The following is a 23,732-nucleotide window of genomic DNA, read 5'->3' on the forward strand; positions in this document are numbered from 1 at the left end:
TGGGTTGGAAAAACCTTTTTCTCTTTCTCTTTTTCCTTTTCTTTTCTGAACTACTATTAAATTAAATATACAAATCAATTATAAATAGATAAAATAATTTAGCAGGAAATTTGAAATATTATATTTTACTAAAATTATAATTTTTTTTCTTATTTTAATTTAGTGATGAAAAAACAGAAACACTAAAATGGTTGGACAATTTGGTCCCAAGACTTATAAAATTCATCAACCAAAGTGATACACAACTTCATCTAAGTAAATAGTTTTTGTCCATGATTTAGGGTTTGTTCTTGTAAGAATGAAGAAAACCTTAAGGTTACCGATAAATGTCATAAATCCTAGTTTTGCCGTTTAGTGCAAAGTGTACCAATGAACCATTGTGTTGAGTGAGAGATGATGGATAAGGGATGAAAACTCCCTCACTTTGGTTGAGTGGTGGCTCACCGTTCATGTTTACTACAATGGGTTGACTTACTCTTCCAAAGTATAACTTGATGTACGTTGCTACTATTGGATCCCTAATGAACAAGAACATGGATGAGGGTTTCATTGAGAACATAGCCATGAATCGCCACCAAAGAGTTGGCGAAAAGCATGAATTAGGCGCCATAATTCTAAAGGAGGCAAAGGTAGAAGCCTTACAAAGAAGCTTAACAAGTCACATTGTACTCTAACTAATGCTATTACATCTTACATAGAAGTAGAAATTCCAAGTACTTTAACGTTTTTCCGACAACCCATAATTCAAAAAATTGCAAGGATCGAGGCCAGTAGAGTCTTGATAGAGGAAGAATCACTACTCCAATTTTCACTCTCAAGATCCCTAATATTTTCTATTAACTCCTTGTTGAGATTATTAAATGATCCATGATAGAAAGAGTACATAAAATTTGTAATGGAATTAAAGTAATTTCGATTGAACTTTCTAAATTAGGATAATTTTACGGTTACCCTCACAATCATTTTCCCCTGTTAGATGATTTTTAACCATTGAAATTTGAAAATAATCAAAAAGAAAAGAGTGAGAGGGAGAGTATACCTGAAGAAAGGAAGTTCTCAAGTTTGAAAGGAAGGAGTAGGATGATGAACCGACAGACGATCACTTAGGACCTCCCACGCTAAAATTTCCTCTTTCAAAAATCTTGAAGATAGTTTGAGCGTGAGAAATTAGTGTAAAGAAGTGGTTTGTTTAAACATGTGCATTTATAAGATGGAGAGAAGAAGGGGAAAACTTTCCAAAATCTTCTTTTTCACCAATTTAGAAAAATTCAAGAATAAAAGAAGAATATGACCGAGTATTGAACCTAGAATGAAGTGAAAAATTCTAAAAAGTGGCTACATTGGAAGTCGCAACTTCATTTAAGAGTAACTACAAAACAAGATTACTCCATAATCATAAGAGTTCAAGTTTTAAAAAACCTAAGGGGATCAATGAGCAATGAACAAATTTTTAATGTATTTTAAAATTCTCTATTACATTTGGCATGAACTTGTCAAACTTGACATTGCATTACATTACATGCCAAGCTGGTGAGCTCCTGTCCTGGCCGACACAAATAACCATAAGACTCAATATTGTTATGGCTGACCCAAGGGCTCACAATCACTGACTCACTGTGTTGGCCAACCAGGATGACCAAAGAGAAACTTTATCTCGTCCAACAGTTAGCAGAGCAAAAATAGAGCCGACAGAATAAATAATTTAAAGGTTGCCTAAGTGTAGCCATTATCTCGGAAGTTATTCACTATAGCTTCACTAAGGTTAAAAGCTTCAATAAAAGTTCATCCAAGAACAACTTTGTATATACATATGTTTGATTGTTTAATTACATTAGCATTATTCATTTGCTAATTATGTTCTATTTGGACTTTGAGTTCTCTCTCTGAATCTAAAATGACTTGAGCGTCTGAGTGCCTTATGTAGTATCTCCTCTGTAGTTCTCCACAGTGGACAGCCAACTTACCACCGTGTGCAAGGCCTAAAACCACCACAAGAAAACCAGAGCGATCCACAGCCTGAATTCTGGAATAACAAGATTGAAGAATCATCAATATCTTTCTCTTTCAAGGCACCACCATTGTGATCTTCTTCATACTGTTGATCACCTTGAGTACCATATAGTTGTTGACAGAACCGTTCTTCGTGAAATGTTGGGATAACAATGATTCTTGTATCATTGATCAATGGTTAGACATGTTTTATTAAAATAGGAGCAGATCTTACCTAAAGAGGACAGACCTTGACTTCAACCACCACCTCTTCATCTTCCTCCAATGACCTCTGACACATTGGCCAAAACTTAGGCTCTTCTGTGGTGAAATCATGTCCCCTTTCTTGGAGGATTAACAAAGAGAAGAAATTGATGGATGGTAAGGGCTCCATTAAAATGATCTCCAATCTCGCAGCCATATAACTCTCATTTATGCCCTTTAAAAATCTTATAACATAGTCTTTTTGTTTTTTTTGTAAGACTTGATGGTAGGAAGAATGCAAGAATTTCGAATTTGACCTATTAGAGATAATTAGTTCAGGGTTATTTTTGTAATATTCTATATTTTATATTTTATGTTTTACTTATCTAGCCTTGCCTATGTGGCGGCTACACTTAAGTGACAATCTAGGGTTTGCTTGCTTGCTGTGCAAGCACTTGCTGTCCTAGGTCTCTATATATAGAGAGCCTCCCTATTGTATCTTTTCACGTGAAAATAATATAAGTTATTCTACGTTTTTCAACATGGTATCAGAGCCTATCCTAGATCCAGTTGTTGTTTGTTGTGGAGACTTCCCATATTTGGGGCACCCGTTGTTGTTGATCCCACGTTCCAGGTTGTTCAGTCTTGGACGTGAGGGGGTGTGTTAGAAGTCCCACATTGACTAGAGATAAAGCATAGATAGCCTTTATAAGGGTAGTGCAAACCTCAACTCTTGAGCTAGCTTTTGTGGTTGAGTATAGCCCTCCTTCGTCGCCACCGCCGTCGCCAAAACGGCAGCCAACTGGTGCGACAACCACTGCCATTCCTCTCTCTATTTCCGCTCCATCTCCGTTGGGGAAATATCCTCTCTCCATCGCTGAGAAACTCACTGATTCCAATTTTCTTCTTTGGAAGCAACAAGCAGAACCAGTTGACACCTCTCATCGGCTGCAGCGATTTCTCGTTGATCTAGAAATTCCAGACAAATATCTGAATGATATTGATCAAGCCCTTGGTCAATTTTCCCTTGCGTATCTCGCGTGGGAGCAGCAAGATGCCTATCTTCTCACATGGCTCCAATCTACACTCTCTCGTGACGTACTTACTCAGATGATAGGTTGCAAATACTCTCATCAACTGTGGCAGCGTTTGCACAGTGGATTCTTCACACGCACAGAAGCAAAATCACGTCAATTGCGAACAGAACTTCGCAATTTGAGTCTTGGCTCAAAGAGTGTGAGTGATTATCTTCAGCAGATCAAGTCAATTGCAGATTCTCTGAGTGCTATTGGGGATCCAGTGTCTTACAAAGAGCATGTTGATATAGTGCTAGAAGGACTTCCTAGTGAATATGAGACTCTTGTCAGCCTTTGCTCCATGAATAGTAAGTTTCAGTCCTTGTCAATTCAAGAGATAGGTGCTCTCTTATTGGCCCAAGAAGCACGGATTGAATGCAACGGAGTTCACCGTCAATACAGCAACTGCTGGAAAACAGGTCCCACAGACCCTACCTACTGAAACAAATGCTGCTAATCACCAACACCCTCAATCTGTTCCACAAAATCAGTGGCAGGAAGGAAACTATGCTGGTGACAGAGGAAACAATGGAGGTAGAGGTCGTGGAGGTGGAGGTGGAGGTAGAGGTCGTGGTCGAAATTCTGTGCAGTGCCAAGTCTGCTTTAAAATAGGGCACACTGCAGCAGTATGCTATCACCGGTTCAATCAAAATTTTGTTGCATCACCACCTCCCCAGAACTATCAAAACTTCTATGGTGGTCCCAACCCACATACTTATGGAAACAGTGGAGCACCAACACATAATTCACCCAATTCAGCCACTAATATTGTCCAACCTCCTGGTGCACCAAGTCTGAATTTTTTGGCCTCTCCTGCATATCAGCAGTTTCTCAACCCTTGTTTATCACAGAATTATGCATCAATGGCTTCTCCGCAGTTTCAGCAGTTCCCTGGTTATGCACAGAACTTCCAGACAATACCTTTGCTTGCTCCTTCTCCCCTTCAGAATGTTCAGGGAGGAAACAAAGCACCTCCTCTTCTCCCTACTCCGCCTCAGTTTCAGGGATGTGCTGCATCCTCTTCAGTTCCAGCACAAAGCTTCTTGGCAGCAGGGGCAACATCCCTGCAACCAGGTAACATTGTTCAGAATTATCAACGACCACCAGCTCCTACAGAGTGGTATCCTGACTCCGGAGCAACTCATCATGTCACACCAACTGAGCAGAATATTCACCATGGACAACCCTTTGAAGGACCAGATCATGTCTTTGTAGGCAACGGACAAGGTTTGAGTATTTCCTCTCATGGATCTTCTTGGTTTAAATCTCCTTTTGATTCTAGTCTTACACTTGTTCTTAAAAATCTACTGCATGTTCCCATGATAACCAAAAATCTTCTAAGTGTCAGTAAGTTTTGTAAAGACAACAAAGTCTTCTTTGAGTTTCATGAAACTTTTTGTGTTGTTAAATCTCAGGGTTCTAAGGCTGTGTTGCTGTATGGCTCAGTTGGTCCTGACGGTCTCTATCACTTTCCATCACTTTTGGATGCCAAGTCTCCTCCTCAAAGTCTTCCACATCCAGTGTCTTTGAATAATGTTTTTCCTTCCTGTAATTCAGTTTCTTTCAATACTTGGCACTCTAGGCTAGGCCATCCGAGTATCAATGTAATGAAGCAAATTTTGCAAGCATGTAATATTGCTATGCCTAATAAAACTGATCTTGATTTTTGTCCAGCTTGTGTTATTGGCAAGTCTCATAAGTTACATTCACCTTCTTCTACAACTGTTTACTCTAAACCTTTAGAATTAATCTTCACTGACCTGTGGGGGCCGACTCCTTTTCTTTCTTCTGGTGGCTTTCGATACTATGTTTCCTTTGTTGATGCTTATAGTCGTTTCACTTGGATTTATTTGCTAAAAGCCAAATCTGAAACCCTCACAGTCTTTCAGCAGTTTAAGAAACAGGTTGAGTTGTTGTTTGGAACCCCTATTCTTTCAGTCCAATCTGATTGGGGAGGAGAATTTCGCCCTCTTTCTACGTTTCTCACTGACAATGGCATCAGGCATAGGGTTGCTTGTCCACATACTCACCACCAAAATGGTGTGGTTGAGAGGAAGCATAGACACATCGTGGAGTTAGGTTTGACTTTACTCTCTCATGCTTCACTTCCCTATAAGTTTTGGGATCAAGCCTTTCTCACTTCAGTATATCTCATAAATAGACTACCAACAGCCTCAATTGATTTTCAGGTTCCCTATACTAAGTTGTATAAGGTTCAACCAGATTACAAATCCTTGCATGTTTTTGGTTGTTCATGCTTCCCTCACTTGAGACCTTACAATAAGCATAAACTTGAATTCCGGTCTCAAGAATGTGTATTTCTTGGCTATTCCACTATGCACAAAGGTTACAAATGCTTAACTGCAGAGGGTAAAATCATTATCTCTAAGGATGTTGTCTTTCATGAAACCAGTTTTCCTTATCCAAAACTTTTTCCCTCTAGTCCACCCCAAACAGATTCAGAGTCAAGCTTCATACCAGCTACTATTCCTCTTGTTCCACAAGTTGAGCAACCACAGGTCACTATTGACTCACCTCTCACTACTCCACATTCTGTTGAGAGTCCTTTAGCTCACCACACTTCAGAGTCAACTTCCCAAAATCAGAATCCCTCTTCTTTACCGCATTCATCATCAATCATTCATCATGAAAATCAGTCTACTTCTTCTCCTCACCATTCACATGGTGAGCCTTCTCCTGAGTCCTTGTCACATTCTACCTCATCCTCCACTTCCTCTTCTGCATTGGCAGAACAAAGTTCTTATCATGGCCCTAACACTCATTCCATGCAGACTAGATCTAAAAGTGGAATTTTTAAACCAAGATTGAATCCAACCTTGTTACTAACCATGGTTGAACCAACCTCTGTTAAGCAAGCTTTGCAGGATGCAGGTTGGAAGTCCGCTATGCAAGAAGAAATTGATGCTCTTCATGCAAATGGCACGTGGACACTGGTTCCGTTGCCTCTGAACAGAGAACCCATAGGCTGCAAATGGGTTTTTAGGGTCAAACAATGCCCTGATGGCTCAGTACAGAAACTCAAGGCAAGACTGGTTGCAAAGGGGTTTCATCAGCAGTTTGGCTTTGATTACAAGGAGACTTTCTCCCCTGTTGTGAAACCAGTCACCATTAGGGTGATGTTGACTCTGGCTGTTACCAATCACTGGTGTATTAAACAACTTGATATCAATAATGCTTTCCTTAATGGCATTCTGGAAGAGGAAGTGTATATGGCACAACCTCCAGGATTTGAAGCTAGTGATAGAACCTTGGTTTGTCGCCTGAATAAAGCTCTTTATGGCCTTAAGCAGGCCCCACGGGCTTGGTACGAGAGGTTAAGATCAGCCTTCTTGCAGTTTGGTTTTGTCTCTAGCAAGTGTGATCCTTCGCTGTTTGTCTACACTACTTCTACCGCCACCATGTATGCATTGGTATATGTAGATGATATTATAGTTACTGGTCCCTCAGAATCTTTGGTCAAATTGTTTGTGTCCAAGTTAAAAGCAGTTTTTGCTTTGAAAGATCTTGGGCAACTTGACTACTTTTTGGGTATTGAGGTGAAGCACTTGGCAGATCACTCAATTATTTTGTCTCAAAGAAAATATATAAGGGACTTACTTGAAAAGACCAAGATGGAGGATTGTCGACCTATTTCTTCTCCTATGGTGACTGGTTTGAGGCTTATTAGAGAAGGTAGTACTCCCTTTCAAGATCCTACTCTCTATCGGTCCACTGTAGGCGCCCTACAATATGTCACTATCACGAGACCAGAACTGAGTTTTTCTGTTAATAAAGTCTGCCAGTTCATGGCACAACCTCAAGAGAGTCACTGGCTGGCAGTGAAGCGCATTTTGAGGTATCTCAAAGGGACACAACATTGTGGTTTGATTCTGAAGCCTGCTCCACGCAGCATTCCATTGTCCTTAATTGGTTATTGTGACGCAGACTGGGCTACTGATCCAAATGATCGCAGGTCTACTTCAGGAGCTTGTATCTTCCTTGGTCCCAATCTAATTACTTGGTGGTCAAGGAAGCAAACTGTTGTTGCTCGCAGCAGTTGTGAGGCTGAATACAGGAGTTTAGCACATGCTACAGCAGATATGCTATGGATTCAGTCTCTTCTACAAGAGCTTAAAGTTGCAACTATTGTCCCTACTCTGCTGTGTGACAATTTAAGTACAGTCATGCTTGCACATAACCCGGTTCAGCACTCTCGGACTAAACATATGGAGCTGGATTTGTTCTTTGTTCGTGAGAAGGTCCTAGCAAACCAGCTGTTAGTAAAACATATTTCTGCACCAGACCAGCTTGCTGATGTTCTCACCAAACCCCTCAGCTCCACTTTGTTCAAGGATTTGAGAGACAAACTGACTGTGACAGATCTGCACAGTTCAGTTTGTGGGGGGAGTATTAGAGATAATTAGTTCAGGGTTATTTTTGTAATATTCTATATTTTATATTTTATGTTTTACTTATCTAGCCTTGCCTATGTGGCGGCTACACTTAAGTGACAATCTAGGGTTTGCTTGCTTGCTGTGCAAGCACTTGCTGTCCTAGGTCTCTATATATAGAGAGCCTCCCTATTGTATCTTTTCACGTGAAAATAATATAAGTTATTCTACGTTTTTCAACATGACCTGTGCATGAAGGAATTGGTCTATAATTATCTAGTTCTTGCCAAAGTGTTTCAAATGTTGAAATTAAGCAGTAATGGAGAAATAATCTTGTCTAAAAGCATACATTTCTTTTTCTATCTCGAAAATGAAAAAACATCCCCCAGTGGTATCTATCTTTCAAGTCATTCAAAATTTCAAAAATCTGGTTTTGGGAGTGTGCCATCAACAGTTTGAATATTGTTCTTCTATCTCAGGGCCATTGGTATTGCTTGAGCCCAAGAACTGCTTCCAACTAACAACACAGACAAGAGAAGCACCCTAATTATGAGACTGTTTAACAAGAAGTTGCAGACTTGCAGTCATGTACCCATTTTACATTTCACCATACATTACACTAGAAAACTAAGTTAACTAACATAACAGAATAACAGAAAAATTACTGAATGGGGTCTAGTTTCTTCAGTTATAATCGTGACAAAAATCAAGTCTCAGGTTCTCGCGTCAAAACCGCAAAATCATGATCTTTACCAGCCAATGCAGCGAAACACAAAGAACCTAATCAATCATAAACTGACCCTGTTGCCAATTCTACACAGGTGAATGTTCTTTTTTCTCTTGTTGATCCATGGTATCACAAAGAGCTTGTCCTCTGGTCTCCGGCAAACCGAGCAATGTAATACAAGATGCCATTATTACTATTCCAAATACACCATAAGAGAAGAAGTCATTTTTCCTCCCTGCAGATATCAAAAAGGGGCTGAATATGTTACCAAACACAATAGCTTGTCTCACCAATGAAGTTGTAGTGTTCCTCACACTTGTAGGAAACAACTCTATAATGTATATCAGAAACACATTATAAGCTGTGCAAGCACTGAAAAATGAAATCAATGCTAGACCAACTTTAACTTCTTGTAGCCCACTTCCCACAAGAACACACATTACACAACATACTCCACTTGCAACTGAGAATACAAGAATAGATGGCTTTCTCCTGCAATTTTCCAAGAAATATGTTGCAACACAAGAAGGAAATTCCATCAAGGCATTGAACACAACAGCCAAGTAAATATCAAATCCCAAGTTCCCCACAGCCAGTGGCATTCCAAAATACACCATTCCAATGCCAATACCAAGCACCATAATCGCCACCATTCGCTTTAGAGCCCAACTTCTCTCAAACAACTCTGCTATTGATGAGTAAAGTTGGAAAATTGAAGCCTTTGGGGGAGGCGGCGCTTTTAGTAAACTTGCAGTTAAATCAACCCCGTTTTCTGCTGCGGACACTCCTTTCAGCATTGCTATTGCTTCTTCCTGTCTACCTTGCATGAGAAGCCACCTTGGAGACTCAGTAACAAAAATGTAAGCTATGATTGAGTAAACAATCGCAGGAATCGATGTCCAAATGTAATTAGCTTTCCATGACGAAAATCTATTGACATAAGCTATACCGGGCAAGGACATATACCCTATAGTGAAGCAGAAATATTCTACAATCCCCACTGTGAACCTCCACTCTGTGCTCACCTTCTCTGTCAGTAAAACCAGAACACATGTTCCGATCGTCGAACGCCAAAACCCAATCAAGAATTTGAAAGCTGAGTAAATCCAAACATTGGTGGAGAAGACAATGATGATTGAAGTTACTGACATTGCTAAACAAGACAGAATGAGCATGTTCTTTCTTCCAAGAGATGTATCAGCTAATGTTGCTAAGAGAAATGAACCAAGGAGGCAACCAATGAAGAAGCAAGATTGGGGTAAACCTATGACAAAGTCACTTGCACATTCAAGGCCCCATTGGGATACCACTGTCTTGTGAATTGGTCCATCCCAAGACCATGAAGATTTTGGGATGTTGCAGATGTTGGAACCTGGGCTGCATGTGGTGAAATCAGTGCAGTGCCATGATGGGTAGTCATCAGTGTAGATGCTTATGAATGATTGTTGTGCATCAAAAAACATTGCTAAGGATACAAGGATGCATTGCATGAACTCCGCGCAGCCAAATGTTCCCAAACCCTTCTCCATCATGTCATATTCCAATTGTTCCTGCTCAGCAAAATAATAAGTTTTTGTTAAAACTGGAACTGAATCTTCCATTTCAATCCTGTATTTTCTTGTTACTGCTTACTAGAGGCAGAGGGTTATGAGAAGGAGCGTGACTTCATTTACAACTTTTAGCTAAGTTGTCTTAAAGCATGTTACATAAAGTTGAAATCAACATGAAAATTAGTTTAAAAGTGATGGAAAAAGTTCCATACGGATGGGAGAGAAGAGGAAATTGATAGAAAATAAAGTGAAAAATGTTATGAGTTTGAATGAATCATAGCTCAAAATTGATATATGATTATTGCTAAAAAAAATTGAATATTAAAAAAGTGAGTTAATTGATGAAATGATTTTTGTTTATATATATTTAGGAGAATCCACCAGGGTTAACTCAGTTGACAATACAAGCAAAGTGTGTGGGTGAAGAGCTGTTAACTCTTATTGAATCATGAATCCGGAATAATCGAATTTTTTTTTTGAAAGGCCTAATCGAGATATGATAATCTGATACTAGATGATTTACACACAAAGAGAAGTGATTTTTATAAATCTCAATGTGAGATCTCACAATAATTAGGATATGCTGCAGAAGCTAGGCTTAATAATTTATCATAAAATTGATTTTGAAGTAAGAATCAATTGTGAAACGATAGATCTAAATTCCAAAAAATTAATTTTAAGAGTACAAAATAAATTCCAATGCTTATAAATGAGCATCCAAACAACCCGTTAATTAGTTGTTGAAATGAGAGGCAAATTAACAGGAACCTCGGCAACTTTAATACACACAACTTTAAGTGTATGTATGGATATCTAGTGAAAAATTAGAGTAAAGTCAAAAACACATTAAGTTACTCTAAATTATTTATATCTACTGTAATTTTAATTTGACCGTAATTTTCTACACGCATTAATTTAGATCAGAACGGGATATATCTTTAATGGGCTCAACTATCTTTACTAAAATTGGAAAGCATGATTGAATTTGGATCATATCGTCAACTATCTTTATCAAGAATGCAATTAAAAACAATATTATCAGGACAAAAAGTAGTAAATGCAATGAAATGCATGTGCCCATGAGGCCAGGTGCCATGACTCCGAATTTAATGAGATGCAGAAAGCTAGTCGGTGAAATTGCCAACAAGCCTACTTTGTCCATCATTAAAGAATCCTGCTTGTGCCAGCATTACAATTACTCATTCATGTATAGTGAGAATGTCAGATTCAGAAAGATAAAGATAGAGAGATTACTAACCCTAGTCTATAAAAAAAAAAGTTAGAGACAAAGTTTCAATACAATAAACTTAGTAATACATATAAAAATGAGCGATATTCCATGAATTAGTGATGAGTTCAATTACAATTATCATACGTAAATAGGGGTGAAAATAGGCCGAGCCGAGTCAAGCTTTGTGCGGCCTAGGCCTGACCTGCATTATCTTTTCGTGGCCCAAGCCTGGCCTGTGGCCTATCAATAGGCCAAATTTTATGGCTTGGCCTGGCATTTTCTAAGGCCTGGCCTGGCCTACAAGCCTGCTTAAAAGCCTATTTAACAGACAATTTTATCAAAAGAAGGCTATTTGGCTTGCGGGCTAATAAGCCTTTTATATATCATTGCACTTTCTTTTCAAATAAAAAAACCTGTATCGTTGCATTTCAAAAACTACACCTGTATCATTGAATATGTCTGGAACGTTTCTAATCTAGGTTATGGTAGGGACTTAGGGTTTTCTTTTATACTAAAGTATACATCAGTTTAAAAAAATCAAATAATATATTATTATATTATATTTATTTATATTATTAATAAAAATAATATATAAATAGGCCGGCCTGTTAGGCCAAATAGATTTTTTTAATAGTTTGGGCATGACCTTTTTAGTTAAACAAGCTTTTAAAAAAGCCTAAGCCTGACCTTTTTAATAAACGAGCTGAGCCGAGCCGAGCCTCTAACGAGTCAAGCCATAGGCCCCTGACGAGCTGCCTGACCTATTTCCACCCCTATATGTAAATGCCAAACAATCCAAAAAATTTATACACAATTTTTCTTTCTATCACTCACTTCTTATCACATTATATTATATTATATTTAATACGAGCTTTTTTTAATTGCAATTTAGTTTTCTATATTTAAAAACAGTTTTTAAAAATTATTTTTTAAGAAAAAAATGTTTGAATAAGATGTTTTCCAATATTAAAAAAATGGGAAATATAGGTCCGAGAGGGAATGTCCAAAGGATCGATCAATCATTGAATAATGTAATTTATCTTTCCGACATAAAATATACTATAATTTAAAAACTAAAACCATCTTCTGTTATTTATTTTTAAAAAACTGATAATAATAAATTGAAAACAGATTATAACAAACAAATTAAAAACGATTTTTAAAAAGTATATTCAAAACTCGCTATTTCTTTCACTTCTTTCCCTTTCCACTCTCAATGTCTACACTAATAAACTACACTGAAATAACTCAAATAAGTGTGTACTCAATATTCTACTTCAATTTTTCAAAAAAAAAAATATTCTACTTCAATTAGGACCATGTAGCATTTCCATTAACAAGCTACATTCAAACAAATTATAATTCAACTAACTAAAAATTATTCTTTCCGTATAAGATTGTAATTCAATTAGGGTTCTAATATATCCATTTCCTTATCAATATGCCGGTGTAAACTGAAGACTTACAAGTCCCCTAAGTATGTGATCTTGAGCTCAACCCCTAAATTTATGTGTATGAACAAACATGATCGGAAGAATTTTCACTTTATTCCTGACAGTACGTACCCAAGAGATTAATTTCTCACCTTTCCGGTGAAATTATACTCTATGAAAAAGAAAATATATCCACTCCCCATTTTCTAATCATTCCATTTTCAATGCATTTCCAATAAATAACAAGCAACATTGTAAACAATTCAAAAGACAAATAAAGATTGAGATAGAGATTACATACATCACCACCAGCAGCTGCTTTGGCCTCATCTACCGCGAGCCGTGTGGAATTGGCAACCTCCTCAATCGCCGCCATCAAAATCTAACCGTCACGTTCTTGAGTTCACACGTACTTCTTTCAAATGATCATCATCATCTCACATTCTCACTCCTTAATAGCCTTTTATTGCTCAACCTTCTCAATATCTGCTTAAACTCTTTTCCCTTTCTGAAAATAAATTATCCCCCAACTAGTTCAGCGTGTTTGATCTTCACTTTTAATAGAAACATAAATTGGTTGGGTGGAACCAGGAGAGATGACCAATTACAAAAGTAATGGCCAAGCAATGGGGGCAGTGAATGATAAAATGAAAATTTCAAATATTTGAGTGGGACCTTTTTGGATTCACTTTAATCTCGAGAATTTGTTATTTTCTCTGATGTGTACCTATCTATCTAGTATCTACCTTCCCACACCATGATGTTAATGCAATGAATTTAATTGAATTGAATGTCTTGTTTCAACACTATTATAGCCCATTCTCAAGTTGCCGCACCGATAGTGATTGACCGCCTAATTATTTGGATCTGCATCACCCACACATGCATCTGCATGCAATAGAAAGAAACTAGCTGGTTTGTGGTGTATGGTTGACAAGCGTCACTCACACTCATTTTTTGTTATATCTTTATAACACTTATTTTTTATCAGTTAAAATTTATATATGTCCCTTGATAGTAAATGACCCCGAATGAAATCTCATGTTGTAGAAGTTAGCTGACATATGAATTAAGGAGTTAAAAGTTTAGGAATTAGCTATGAAAGACTGTAAATTTATCAACTAAAACCAGAAATAATGATGAATTTCATATAATTTAGGAAGTCACAAAAATTGTATTAACAACCATCCACTACTAATTTGAGAAAAGCTAATGACACTTATTTTTGTCACTTTCTTTCTACCACACTCTTTCATTCTAGGCAACATATTTTTTACAACACTTAATAAGTGTTCCCTATCGAATAATAATAGAGAACAATTATTATGTGGTAATTATTGCATTTTTCGCGCAATATGTAACATTTTCCCACATAACTGTTACTATAAATTACGAGAAACTGTTACCAAAGGGGATAGGTAACGCCGGAACATGAGACCATAAAAAACTCTTATGTACGTAAAGCTTGAAAAATATTTTTGTGTCTGTGACTACACTTTCGAACAGCTGTGAAAAGTAATAAAAAAATGTTGTAATGAGTCATTCATTTACATAATTTATGGGTAGCATTTGGCCTTGAGTTCTTCTAAAACTTTTGCATCCTCCTCACTCATACATCTACTTAAGCGTTGGAATGCCTTATGCAGGTACTCCTGAGGCCTATAACTGCAATACTATCACTCTGTCTTTTGGTTGTGCTCTACCGTTGAGACCGCGAAAACTATCGAAGGTCTAATCTCAAGAAGAACAAGTAGGTTATAAGTTATTTTTATAAATTTACCCAAACTCTTGCACAAGTACTTGTGATATAAGAAACACAAATAAATTCTTTAAAATATTGGCGTTCTAAATATGTTCATTCAAGCCATATGTTCACAACTTTGTACATTTTTTCCCATTTGTCTTTGATTTAGTTTTTACCCATTATGAATTCGTATATTTTTATTTTATTTTAATGTGATATAATTTATCTTCATGTGAATGTGAATTTGGAGGTGAATAATGTATTTTTAACTTTGGTTCATTCACGCCATCTTCTCTCTTGTAATTTTTCAATTCTATATTTCTATTACAATAATTAAGTTTAAGTCCACTTGGTTTAGAACAAAAGCAAAAGGGGCTCGGGGCTCAACACTTCTAAGCATGTGGTTTGAATTTAATTCCCATTCATTAAGAAAATGGGAGAACCTAATATGCACCATTTTTAGGTGGTGTAAAATTACACCACCTACTTTGATCGGGTATAGAAGGTCAACACATTATTATTTTTAAGAAAAAATATTATTAAAAATTTATCATATATTAAATTTTTTTAAAAAAAGATGTATTGACCTGTTATAACAGGTTAAAAAAATTAGAGGTCACCTAAGAAAATACTACTTTTCAGAAGGGTTGATGAATGAGGAAAGAGCATTCATTTCAAAAGAGAGAAATAGCATTAAGCTAGTACAGTATAAGTTAGCAGACATAGCTCCTCAACGAATGGACTAGTAAAACTGTAAAAGTAAACACAAGCTAAATGTCCATTTTTGCTTCATAATTGAGACAAAATTAACAATGAAATCGAGTCTAGCTACAAGCTATGAGACATTGCTTCTCTGAAACTTAAGTGATTTTGAACTCGTGGACTCATAAGCAAACACACAGACAAATCTCAGTCTTTTTCTCTCTTCAAAATTGAGGAAAATCAAGAACTTTATCTACCAAGTAGCAAACACAATGAACCTACAACAAACATAGAAAAAAGATTTCAACCAGGTCTGCTGTCCTTCTTCTCTTGTTGATCCATGGTATCACAAAGAGCTATTCCTTTGGTCTCCGGCAAACCGAGCAATGTGAAACATGAGGCCATTATAACGATCCCAAATACACCATAAGAGAAAATGTCATTCTTTCTCCCTGCAGATATCAAAAATGGGCTGAAAATGTTACCAAACACAATTGCTTGTCTCACAAGTGAGGTTGTAGTGTTCCTCACACTTGTGGGAAACAGCTCTATAATGTATATCAGAAACACATTATAAGCTGTGCAAGCACTGAAAAATGATGCCATCGCCAGCGCCACCTTAACTGCTTGTAGCTCGCTTCCAACCAGAACACACATCACACAGCATATCCCACTTCCAACAGAGAACACAAGAATAGATGGCTTTCTACTGCAGTTCTCCAAGAAATAAGTGGCCACACAAGATGGTATTTCCATCAAGGCATTAAACACAACAGCCAAGTAAATGTCGAATCCCAAGTTCCCCACAGCTAAAGGCATGCCAAAATACACCATTCCAATTCCAATACCAAGCACCATAATCGCCACCATTCTTTTGAGAGCCCAAGATCTCCCAAACAGCTCTGCTATTGATGAGTAGAGTTGGAAAACTGAACCCTTTTGTTTAGCAGGCACTTTTAGAAGGCTTGCAGTTAAATCAACACCATTTTCCACTGAAGAAACTCCCTTAAGCATTGCCATGGCTTCTTCCTGTCTACCTTGCATCAGAAGCCACCTCGGGGACTCGGTAACAAATAGGTAAGCAATGATTGAGTAACAAATAGCAGGAACCGATGTCCAAATGTAATTAGTTTTCCATGAAGCATTTCTATTGATATAAGCTATACCAGGCAAGGACATATACCCCAATGTGAAGCAGAAATATTCTACTATCCCCACTGTGAACCTCCACTCTGTGCTCACCTTCTCTGTCAGTAACACCAGAACACACGTCCCGATCGACGAACGCAAAAACCCAATCACGAATTTTAAAGCTGAGTAAGCCCAAACATTGGTGGTGAAGACAGCCAGCATTGAAGTTACAGACATTGACAAACAAGACAGGACAAGCATGTTCTTTCTTCCAAGAGATGTATCAGCCAATGTAGCTAAAACAAACGAACCAATAAGACAACCCATGAAGAAAGAAGATTGCGGTAAACCTGTGACGAAGTTGCTAGCACATTCAAGCCCCCATTGTGATATAGTTGTCTTGTGAGCGGGTCCATCCCAAGACCAAGAAGACCTTGGCAGCTTGCAGATTTCAGAACCAGCGCTGCACGCGGCGGCACCATCGTTGCAATGCCATGTTGGGTAGTCATCAGTGTAGATGGTGATGAATGATTGTTGCGCATCGAAGAACATTGCGAACGACACAAGTATGCATTGCAGAAACTCCATCCACCCAAACCTCCCCAGACCCCTCTCTATCATGTCATCATCAGAGAAGGGAATCAATTTTTCCTGCTCAACAGAATCAGAATTTGTTAAAATTGGAACTGAACCCTCCATTGGAAATTCTCTTTGATAGCTGAAAACAGAGAGAATTTCCAATTTCTGAAGATGAAAATGTGAGTATTGTATTGTACTACTATTGTATAGTGGTGCTTCAAGTTATATAGGAATAAAATTCAAATCTGGGTACTAAAATCTAATGCCAACTAGCTAACTTAGCATTCACATTCCAACTACTACTAATATTTTAAGCTTTAGTACCAAATATTGTGGCTCAAATTGCGTGATGTGTCCATTTTTTAAAATATTTTTCTGAGAGATTGATTCACACTGAAATTAATCACCATGTGGCCGACGCGTGGTTGACTTTGAAATTGAACGTGCTACTCTATCTACTAATCTACTTGCATTCAACTAATCTAACCTAAATTAAATATAAAAAAGGGGAAACCAGAGAACAAGAAATATACTATTATCTATGGTATTAAAAAAATGGAATGTGATGCATGATGCAGGATTAAAAATTAAGAATATATTAATATAATACAGCAAGGTTAGGGTCTTGGTAAGATATGTGGAAACTGGAATGGAAGGGAGGGTTTAAAATAATACAAAAAAGTTGAATCAAGACTAAGTGCAAACAGGTATCATCAATCACAGTAATAAGCAACATGCATAAAGAGTGAGATTTGCATTAAGAGAGAGCAAGGTACCTCAAAAGAAGCTTGACGCATGGAGGGTAATTCTTCTATGGAGGCCATTAATGGAATATTGAGCTTGCAAGACAGATGATGATGATGATGTTGTTGTTGTTGGTGTTGTGTTTGAGTTGAGTTTGGTGTTTGTGTTTTGAGTTAAAAGGTTGATGCAGACAACACTAGTTTCTGCGTGCGCATTGAAATGGATGTATCACTGATGGTTTTATCTGAGGTTTAGACAGGTGTCACGTGCAACGTGTTAAAGACTATTTTTCGGTACTTGAAAGTTTTGTCCCGTGATTCCACATTGGGGGGGGGGGGGGGGGGGGGGTCCTAGATTGGGATTTCCTTTTTTTTTTCTTCACTCGTAAGGACTTAAAATGGGAGGGTATAATATTTTACGGTATTTTTTTAAATACAAAATATTACTATTTCCATTTCTAATTTTAGACCATTTAGAAACATTTCTTACTTATTCCTTTTATATTATTGGTTTTATTATATTTTTTAATAATTAATAATGAATATACACTATAGGTCTAATTAACAATTATGACATGTCTACCAAAAACAATATGTCACTGGATAGCTTAAAATCAAATGGTAAAAATCGGATGACATGTGAATTGATTAAAATAAAAATGTATTTTTTTTATGTGAAGAAATTAATTGAATGACTTATAAATTTTTTATTCATTCAAATTTTAATTTTAATCGTCATTTATAATTATTTTTCTTTAACATGTCTCCTCCGATAGCTCAACAGGTAAAAGTTACAAGACATGTAGATTGAGTGTGGAAAATTCAGAGATCAATCTCTGAAAAGTGCAATTTATCTTTTTTTCATTATAATTTTTTTTTCAACATATCTAATACATTAATTAAGCATAGATGTGAAATGTTGTATACATTTGAAAATATGACAAAATAAGGCAAGAGATATAAAAACATATTTCTTTATATTTTATTATTATACTAGTACTTTTACCCGTGCGATGCACGGGGGATTTTCAATTTAGTTTATCGTGTGAATTTTTTTAAAATATGTGTTGTTTTTATTATGTATTTTTTGGTACATAGGAAAGATTAATTGCACCCCCATGAGATCGGTCTCTGGACCTCACCCACTCAACTCATATGTCCCCTAGCTCTTACATCTTGAACTATCATTCCAGAACAAATTTTATTATATTTATTGAAAGATAATTTAAGGATTTAAAGAAAAAATTAATTCTATATGTAAACAAAATTAATTTTAGATATAAGGAAACATAAAGTTGTAAATAATTTTGTTTTATTTTGTCAAATTTATTTTATTTAGTTTTGATTTTTTTCATTTGTTATCTTAATGTTGCATTATTTAATTTTTTTGATTATATATCAATTTAATATTTTATTGCAGAGAGATGAAGTAACATTTATGAGTTAATAAAAGAAACTTAGAAAATCTTCATTTAATTTGAAAATGGAATAATTACATAGAAAATAAAACTGAGAATAATGATTTTTTTTTTGAAAAGGAGAATAATGATTAGCTTGATGAATTTCTTGAAATAAAACGAAATAAATAAGGATTAATAATAGCTAGTTTAATGGGGTTCATTGTTTTAAAAATTCATTATTTTAAGTGAAATTTCAATACAATAATTTCATGTATGACGAAACATGTGGTTGGTATTATTGTTTCACATTTCCTTAAAATAAAAAATACTTATATATGAGTAGAATTTTGAATTGGCTTGCGCGACTCGGTGCCCATTCTCCTCCCCCTTGGATTTGAGTGTTGGGTGTTTCTAATGTTGAGTTAGAGACCCTTTTGTTGAGGGATTCTTTTTTGTTTCTTAATTTTCTTTGCCTGTGTTTTGTTTTCCAATACATAAAAAAAATGAATCGAAACATAAAAACTTATTTATGAATTCTAAAAATAACTTATATAATTTAATATTTCGCAATCTCTAAAAGTATATTGATATATTTTTCCAAAAATAATTAAAATCTTACTATATTCAAGTGCAAAATGTTTATTTTTTGTGCAACATATTTCCACTCCTAGGTTATTATTATTTTATAAATTAATACTGATAAATTTTTAAAATAACTATATAAAATTACATAAAATAGTAATTTTATTATAATAGTTTAAATGTTAATAAACCTTTCCTAGTAAAATCATGTTTTTAATATGTAATTTTAAATTTTCCAAATTATATATAGATAAGAATAGAAAAGAAAGAATAATTAGACAAAATGAAGATACATGGATATGGATTTTGAACAGAGTTTTTTTTTTGACAGCTGAACAGAGTTAATATCTATAGTTGACGATAATGTGATTACCACATTTCAAATGAAGCTCCTCCTTTTTCAATGTAGACATCTGAGTCATAAAGAATTTTTTGTTAGAATTTTTCGTGTCACGCTAATTCATAAATTTGCAATTCACTACTAACACTAACAAATGTTTATACATAGAAAACGGGAAAAAAGAGGATTTTAATTTTATAGAAAAAAACTATCAATGTAAAAAATGTAAAATTAAAACAGACAATTTCATTCCTTGAGTTTTCTATAAATTGGAAAATATCCAAATCAAACGTGGACACAGTAGTGATTGAAAACAACCCATATCTCATGAGCCACCACCAAACATTCCCATCATGTCCTTAGTACATCCGATCTGCTTTTTCAAGCTCTTCAATCCACCCATACCCAATTCAAACTTGAAGTGGAGCAAGTTCTCTTCATTTCAACTCATATTCTGTCATGCAAATTAAACCAATTTCAGTAAGGGCTGCAACCCAGAAAAAATACATAAGATCAATCCATTAAATATATCTTAGCCATCTATTCTGTGATAGTAAATGAGAAATCCTATTATTTTGTCACACATCCTGCACTTGCTACATGAGATGCTGCTCCATTTATTAAAGAGTAATTCATAACTAATACGCGTGATCAATTAAAAATACTAAATAGACATAAAGTTAATGCTTAGCGGTTACACAAAATATGATGGCCCTTAAACACACTTAATTCTCCTTAATGCATAATAACTAATAACCATTCATTTTTTAACCGTGAAACCTTTATTTTCTAATTAAAAGTCATTTTACTTCTAATAGTAACTACATTTTTAATCTTCCACCACTCCATTCTCTCTCTTTTTAGCACTAAAAGAGAAAACTAAATCTACAAAAAAACCAAGAACAATTTCAAACTCAGTGGAAGATTGTACATTAATAGAGAAGTAAGATGCAAATAATAAAGAGCTATAACTAAAAAGCTAAATCACCTCATGTATAAAAAGAGACAGGAAAACACAATTACATAACAAAGTTGAGGGCACCTCCATGTAATGGCTATTACTTTGGTGACAACCACAAACGTTTAGATATTGAAGTTAACAACCCTCGAAAGCAATAAGGGTTTGATCTCCCACCCTAGTAATTTAACAAAGAGATTAAAGGTAGACACAATCCATGTAAACAATATAGAATATATTCATATCTAATCTAGAGTATGCAAATTGAGTCAAAAAGACACTACAGAAGAAAATATATAATCCTGGAGCATACCTCCAATAACTGATTGAATGGTCCCCCAAATTGCATATTCTCCATGATTATGTTGCAGGTTGCTTGTCGTAGACTTTCTCATCTAATGCTTCCACTTGTTGTTTCAACATCCCCAGTAGTAAGAATATTCGTGCCAATAGTTCCTCTGAAGATACAGGGGCATGAAAGATAAGAACTTAAATTTCTCAATTCTAAATCCTCCAAAAAACAACTTAAAATAACAAAATTCTACGCATTTCGAAGGGTAGTAAGAAAATTCATGCCAATAGTTCCTAAGAAGAAAAAGGGGCATGAAAGATAAGAACCTAAATTTCTCAATTCTAAATCCCCCAAAAAACAACTTAAAATTACAAAAACATGTGCATTTTGAAGGGTAGTAAGAAGACTCATGCCAATAGTTCCTTTCAAGAAAAAAGGGCATGAAAGATAAGAACTTATATTTCTCAATTCTAAATCCTCCAAAAAAAACAACTTACAATAACAAAAACCTATGCATTTCGAAGATGCCATTGTGTATCAAAACTCCAAATCCTTGTCTAGTGTGTATACCTCCATGACAATGATTACACCAAATATGACCATGAGTAAACCAAATAATTCAAATAATCCAGACAGCCATACTTTTAAGACAAATTGTTGACACATACCACCACAAAGTACTGCAAAATAGTTACAGCCAGAGAAGTTCAAACTTATTGGAATAATACCACACCATATTCCAACATCAAAAGGGAAAAGCCCCCAATCAACAACCCGCTATGAGATCCAGCTAATCTTTCAGATAACTTGAAACAATGATTTTAGCCAATCCATCTCCTGACAGAAACGTTATGCCCACATAGTCATGTGTAATTGATAAAATCATCTTTATATTTCAGGGTCACTGTGACCAAGATCATCATAGTCATGTGTAGTGTTTCCTCTAATCATGGACACCTACATTAAACGTAACTATTGATCTAAACAATACAAATGATTTAGAAGAAACTAACATTGAAAGATCTAAGAGGCAACTTACTCATAAGCAACCTTTTTCAAAGGATAAACCTTTTTCTCCAAATTCACCACCATTGCTGAGATGATAGGCTTCCATATCCCCTCTTCTACAAAGAGAGAAAATCAGTATATATATAGCCCCTAAACTTTTGCCTAACCACATCAACAATCAAATCAACTTGATTCTAAACTTTTCCTTAAAAATTTAATAGAAACTAAAGAGAATGAAGAAGAATATGATAAATCACTGACATATATCAGAAAAAGAACATAAGTGCAGAATTAGAAATACCTGAAGAATCCATCTCATTGTTCCTTAAGTTACAAATTTTAAGGAGAACACAGTAAGCTCCATGACCCAAAGATATTAAAGTCTTAAATCTTAATACTTGAATCAAGTATATAAACTAACACCAAAATCTGGTATTTAATCAACTAACACCAAAATGAACCCTTTTTCTCACTAAACATGAACAACGGAATGAGAAAATCTGTTTTGCGGTTTGCAATTGGCCCCTTCATTATACGCCTTATTTCTGCAATTTGAGCTCGATCATATTTGGCCACCTATTCTTCTCAGTATTTCATTTCAGATCCTGCAAGATTATCTCTCTCGGGCACAGATCATATTTTATAAGGAAATAATTGAGAAGCGGAGCAGAAGAACGGCTTATGGCGGAGTCTGTGAGCGAGAATGCTCAGGGGGGAGACAGGGAATAAAAAGGCGCTCAGCAACAAAGGTGAAGCATCTGAAACGTTAGGGGAGTACAGGGCACAAAACGGCTCATAGTGGAAGCTACAACAACAGAAACCGTAGATACCAAGAGTCTGCGACAGAAATGATCGAAGGGAATGAGCACAAAAGAATGAATGGTCTAGATCAAAATCAATGGATGGCCATGATTGATCTCCCATGAAATAATATACCCAATTCCAAAAAAATCCATGGTAAAATATATATCAATGAGCCATGCTTTGTTGAATGACTGTTTTATCCTTCAAGCTTGCAAAACTTCTTCTTTATAGATAGTATAGATAGATTACATGTTAGTCCTGATCATAAGTTTTTAAATTACCAAATATAGGATCAGGATTTCTTCGCAGATAATCCCGAACGTTTTTTTGGATCCCGTTCTGTGTTTCGTAACGGGAAAGCACTGTTGCAGATAAGTGTCAGAAGACGTTACAGTACAGGTGTTTTCTATTTGCAGGCACTCCTGGTAATGATGGTTTTTATATTTGTGACTATTATTGTCTTATACTCATGGGAGCATGTATGGATGCGATCGATATGGGAGCATATCATCTAATTTTATGTTTTAATATTAACGAATAATGTAGTTTTACGTTAAGAATTTAATACTCTAATTCTTTTTCATGTCCCTGAATATGTAGATATCAGATGATTCATGTATATTTACCATAAATGGAAATATGGAATCAAGTTTTACTCCATCAATACCAATCTTAATCAATAAATCCAGCTAACTGAAGGAGTGAAGGATAACTCGAATCTTTGTTTTCTCTTAGAAAGAGACAAAATGAGATGTTTTTTTTTTTGTTTTCTCTTAGAAAGAGACAAAATGAGATGTTGATTGAGTGACAAAATATTTGAGTATAGATGATAAGTCACACAAATTAAT

The 23,732-nt window shown here is 35.7% G+C and overlaps 2 protein-coding genes and 1 long non-coding RNA gene across 5 annotated transcripts; all 3 read right to left on the bottom strand.

The window, feature by feature from the left end:
• Nucleotides 1-8,054: 8,054 nt before the first annotated feature.
• On the bottom strand, nucleotides 8,055-13,326 carry LOC130748384 (organic cation/carnitine transporter 3-like). The gene is made up of 2 exons (XM_057601607.1): nucleotides 12,903-13,326; nucleotides 8,055-9,937 (listed from the first exon to the last, which is right to left on the bottom strand). The coding sequence occupies exons 1-2, from the start codon at nucleotides 12,975-12,977 to the stop codon at nucleotides 8,474-8,476; spliced, it is 1,539 nt and encodes a 512-aa protein (XP_057457590.1). The 5' UTR covers nucleotides 12,978-13,326; the 3' UTR covers nucleotides 8,055-8,473.
• Nucleotides 13,327-15,105: 1,779 nt separating this feature from the next.
• Nucleotides 15,106-17,691, bottom strand: LOC130748578 (organic cation/carnitine transporter 3-like). Its single transcript, XM_057601802.1, has 2 exons — nucleotides 17,534-17,691; nucleotides 15,106-16,829 (listed from the first exon to the last, which is right to left on the bottom strand). The coding sequence occupies exons 1-2, from the start codon at nucleotides 17,579-17,581 to the stop codon at nucleotides 15,351-15,353; spliced, it is 1,527 nt and encodes a 508-aa protein (XP_057457785.1). The 5' UTR covers nucleotides 17,582-17,691; the 3' UTR covers nucleotides 15,106-15,350.
• Nucleotides 17,692-19,913: 2,222 nt separating this feature from the next.
• On the bottom strand, nucleotides 19,914-22,650 carry LOC130742368 (uncharacterized). Of its 3 annotated transcripts, XR_009021132.1 has the most exons (6): nucleotides 22,382-22,650; nucleotides 22,112-22,196; nucleotides 21,741-22,029; nucleotides 21,094-21,238; nucleotides 20,811-20,958; nucleotides 19,915-20,276 (listed from the first exon to the last, which is right to left on the bottom strand). It is a non-coding gene; the product is annotated as an uncharacterized LOC130742368 (long non-coding RNA). The 3 variants fall into 3 exon arrangements; XR_009021130.1 differs by having other exon boundaries at nucleotides 19,914-20,276; nucleotides 22,112-22,650; XR_009021131.1 differs by lacking the exon at nucleotides 20,811-20,958 and having other exon boundaries at nucleotides 19,918-20,276; nucleotides 22,112-22,650.
• Nucleotides 22,651-23,732: the final 1,082 nt, after the last annotated feature.

This window comes from Lotus japonicus, chromosome 3 (assembly GCF_012489685.1).
Source record: "Lotus japonicus ecotype B-129 chromosome 3, LjGifu_v1.2".
In the NCBI taxonomy this organism is placed as follows: Eukaryota; Viridiplantae; Streptophyta; class Magnoliopsida; order Fabales; family Fabaceae; genus Lotus; species Lotus japonicus.

What these genes read in the sequence shown, in the direction of transcription:
- LOC130748384 (XM_057601607.1), bottom strand. Translation starts at nt 12,977, where the DNA reads ATGGCGGCGATTGAGGAGGTTGCCAATTCCACACGGCTCGCGGTAGAT. An exon ending in AAGCAGCTGCTGGTGGTGAT is followed by an intron (nt 9,938 to 12,902) that starts GTATGTAATCTC and finishes TTTGCTGAGCAG; the next exon opens with GAACAATTGGAATATGACAT.
- LOC130748578 (XM_057601802.1), bottom strand. Translation starts at nt 17,581, where the DNA reads ATGGCCTCCATAGAAGAATTACCCTCCATGCGTCAAGCTTCTTTTGAG. An exon ending in TGCGTCAAGCTTCTTTTGAG is followed by an intron (nt 16,830 to 17,533) that starts GTACCTTGCTCT and finishes TCTGTTGAGCAG; the next exon opens with GAAAAATTGATTCCCTTCTC.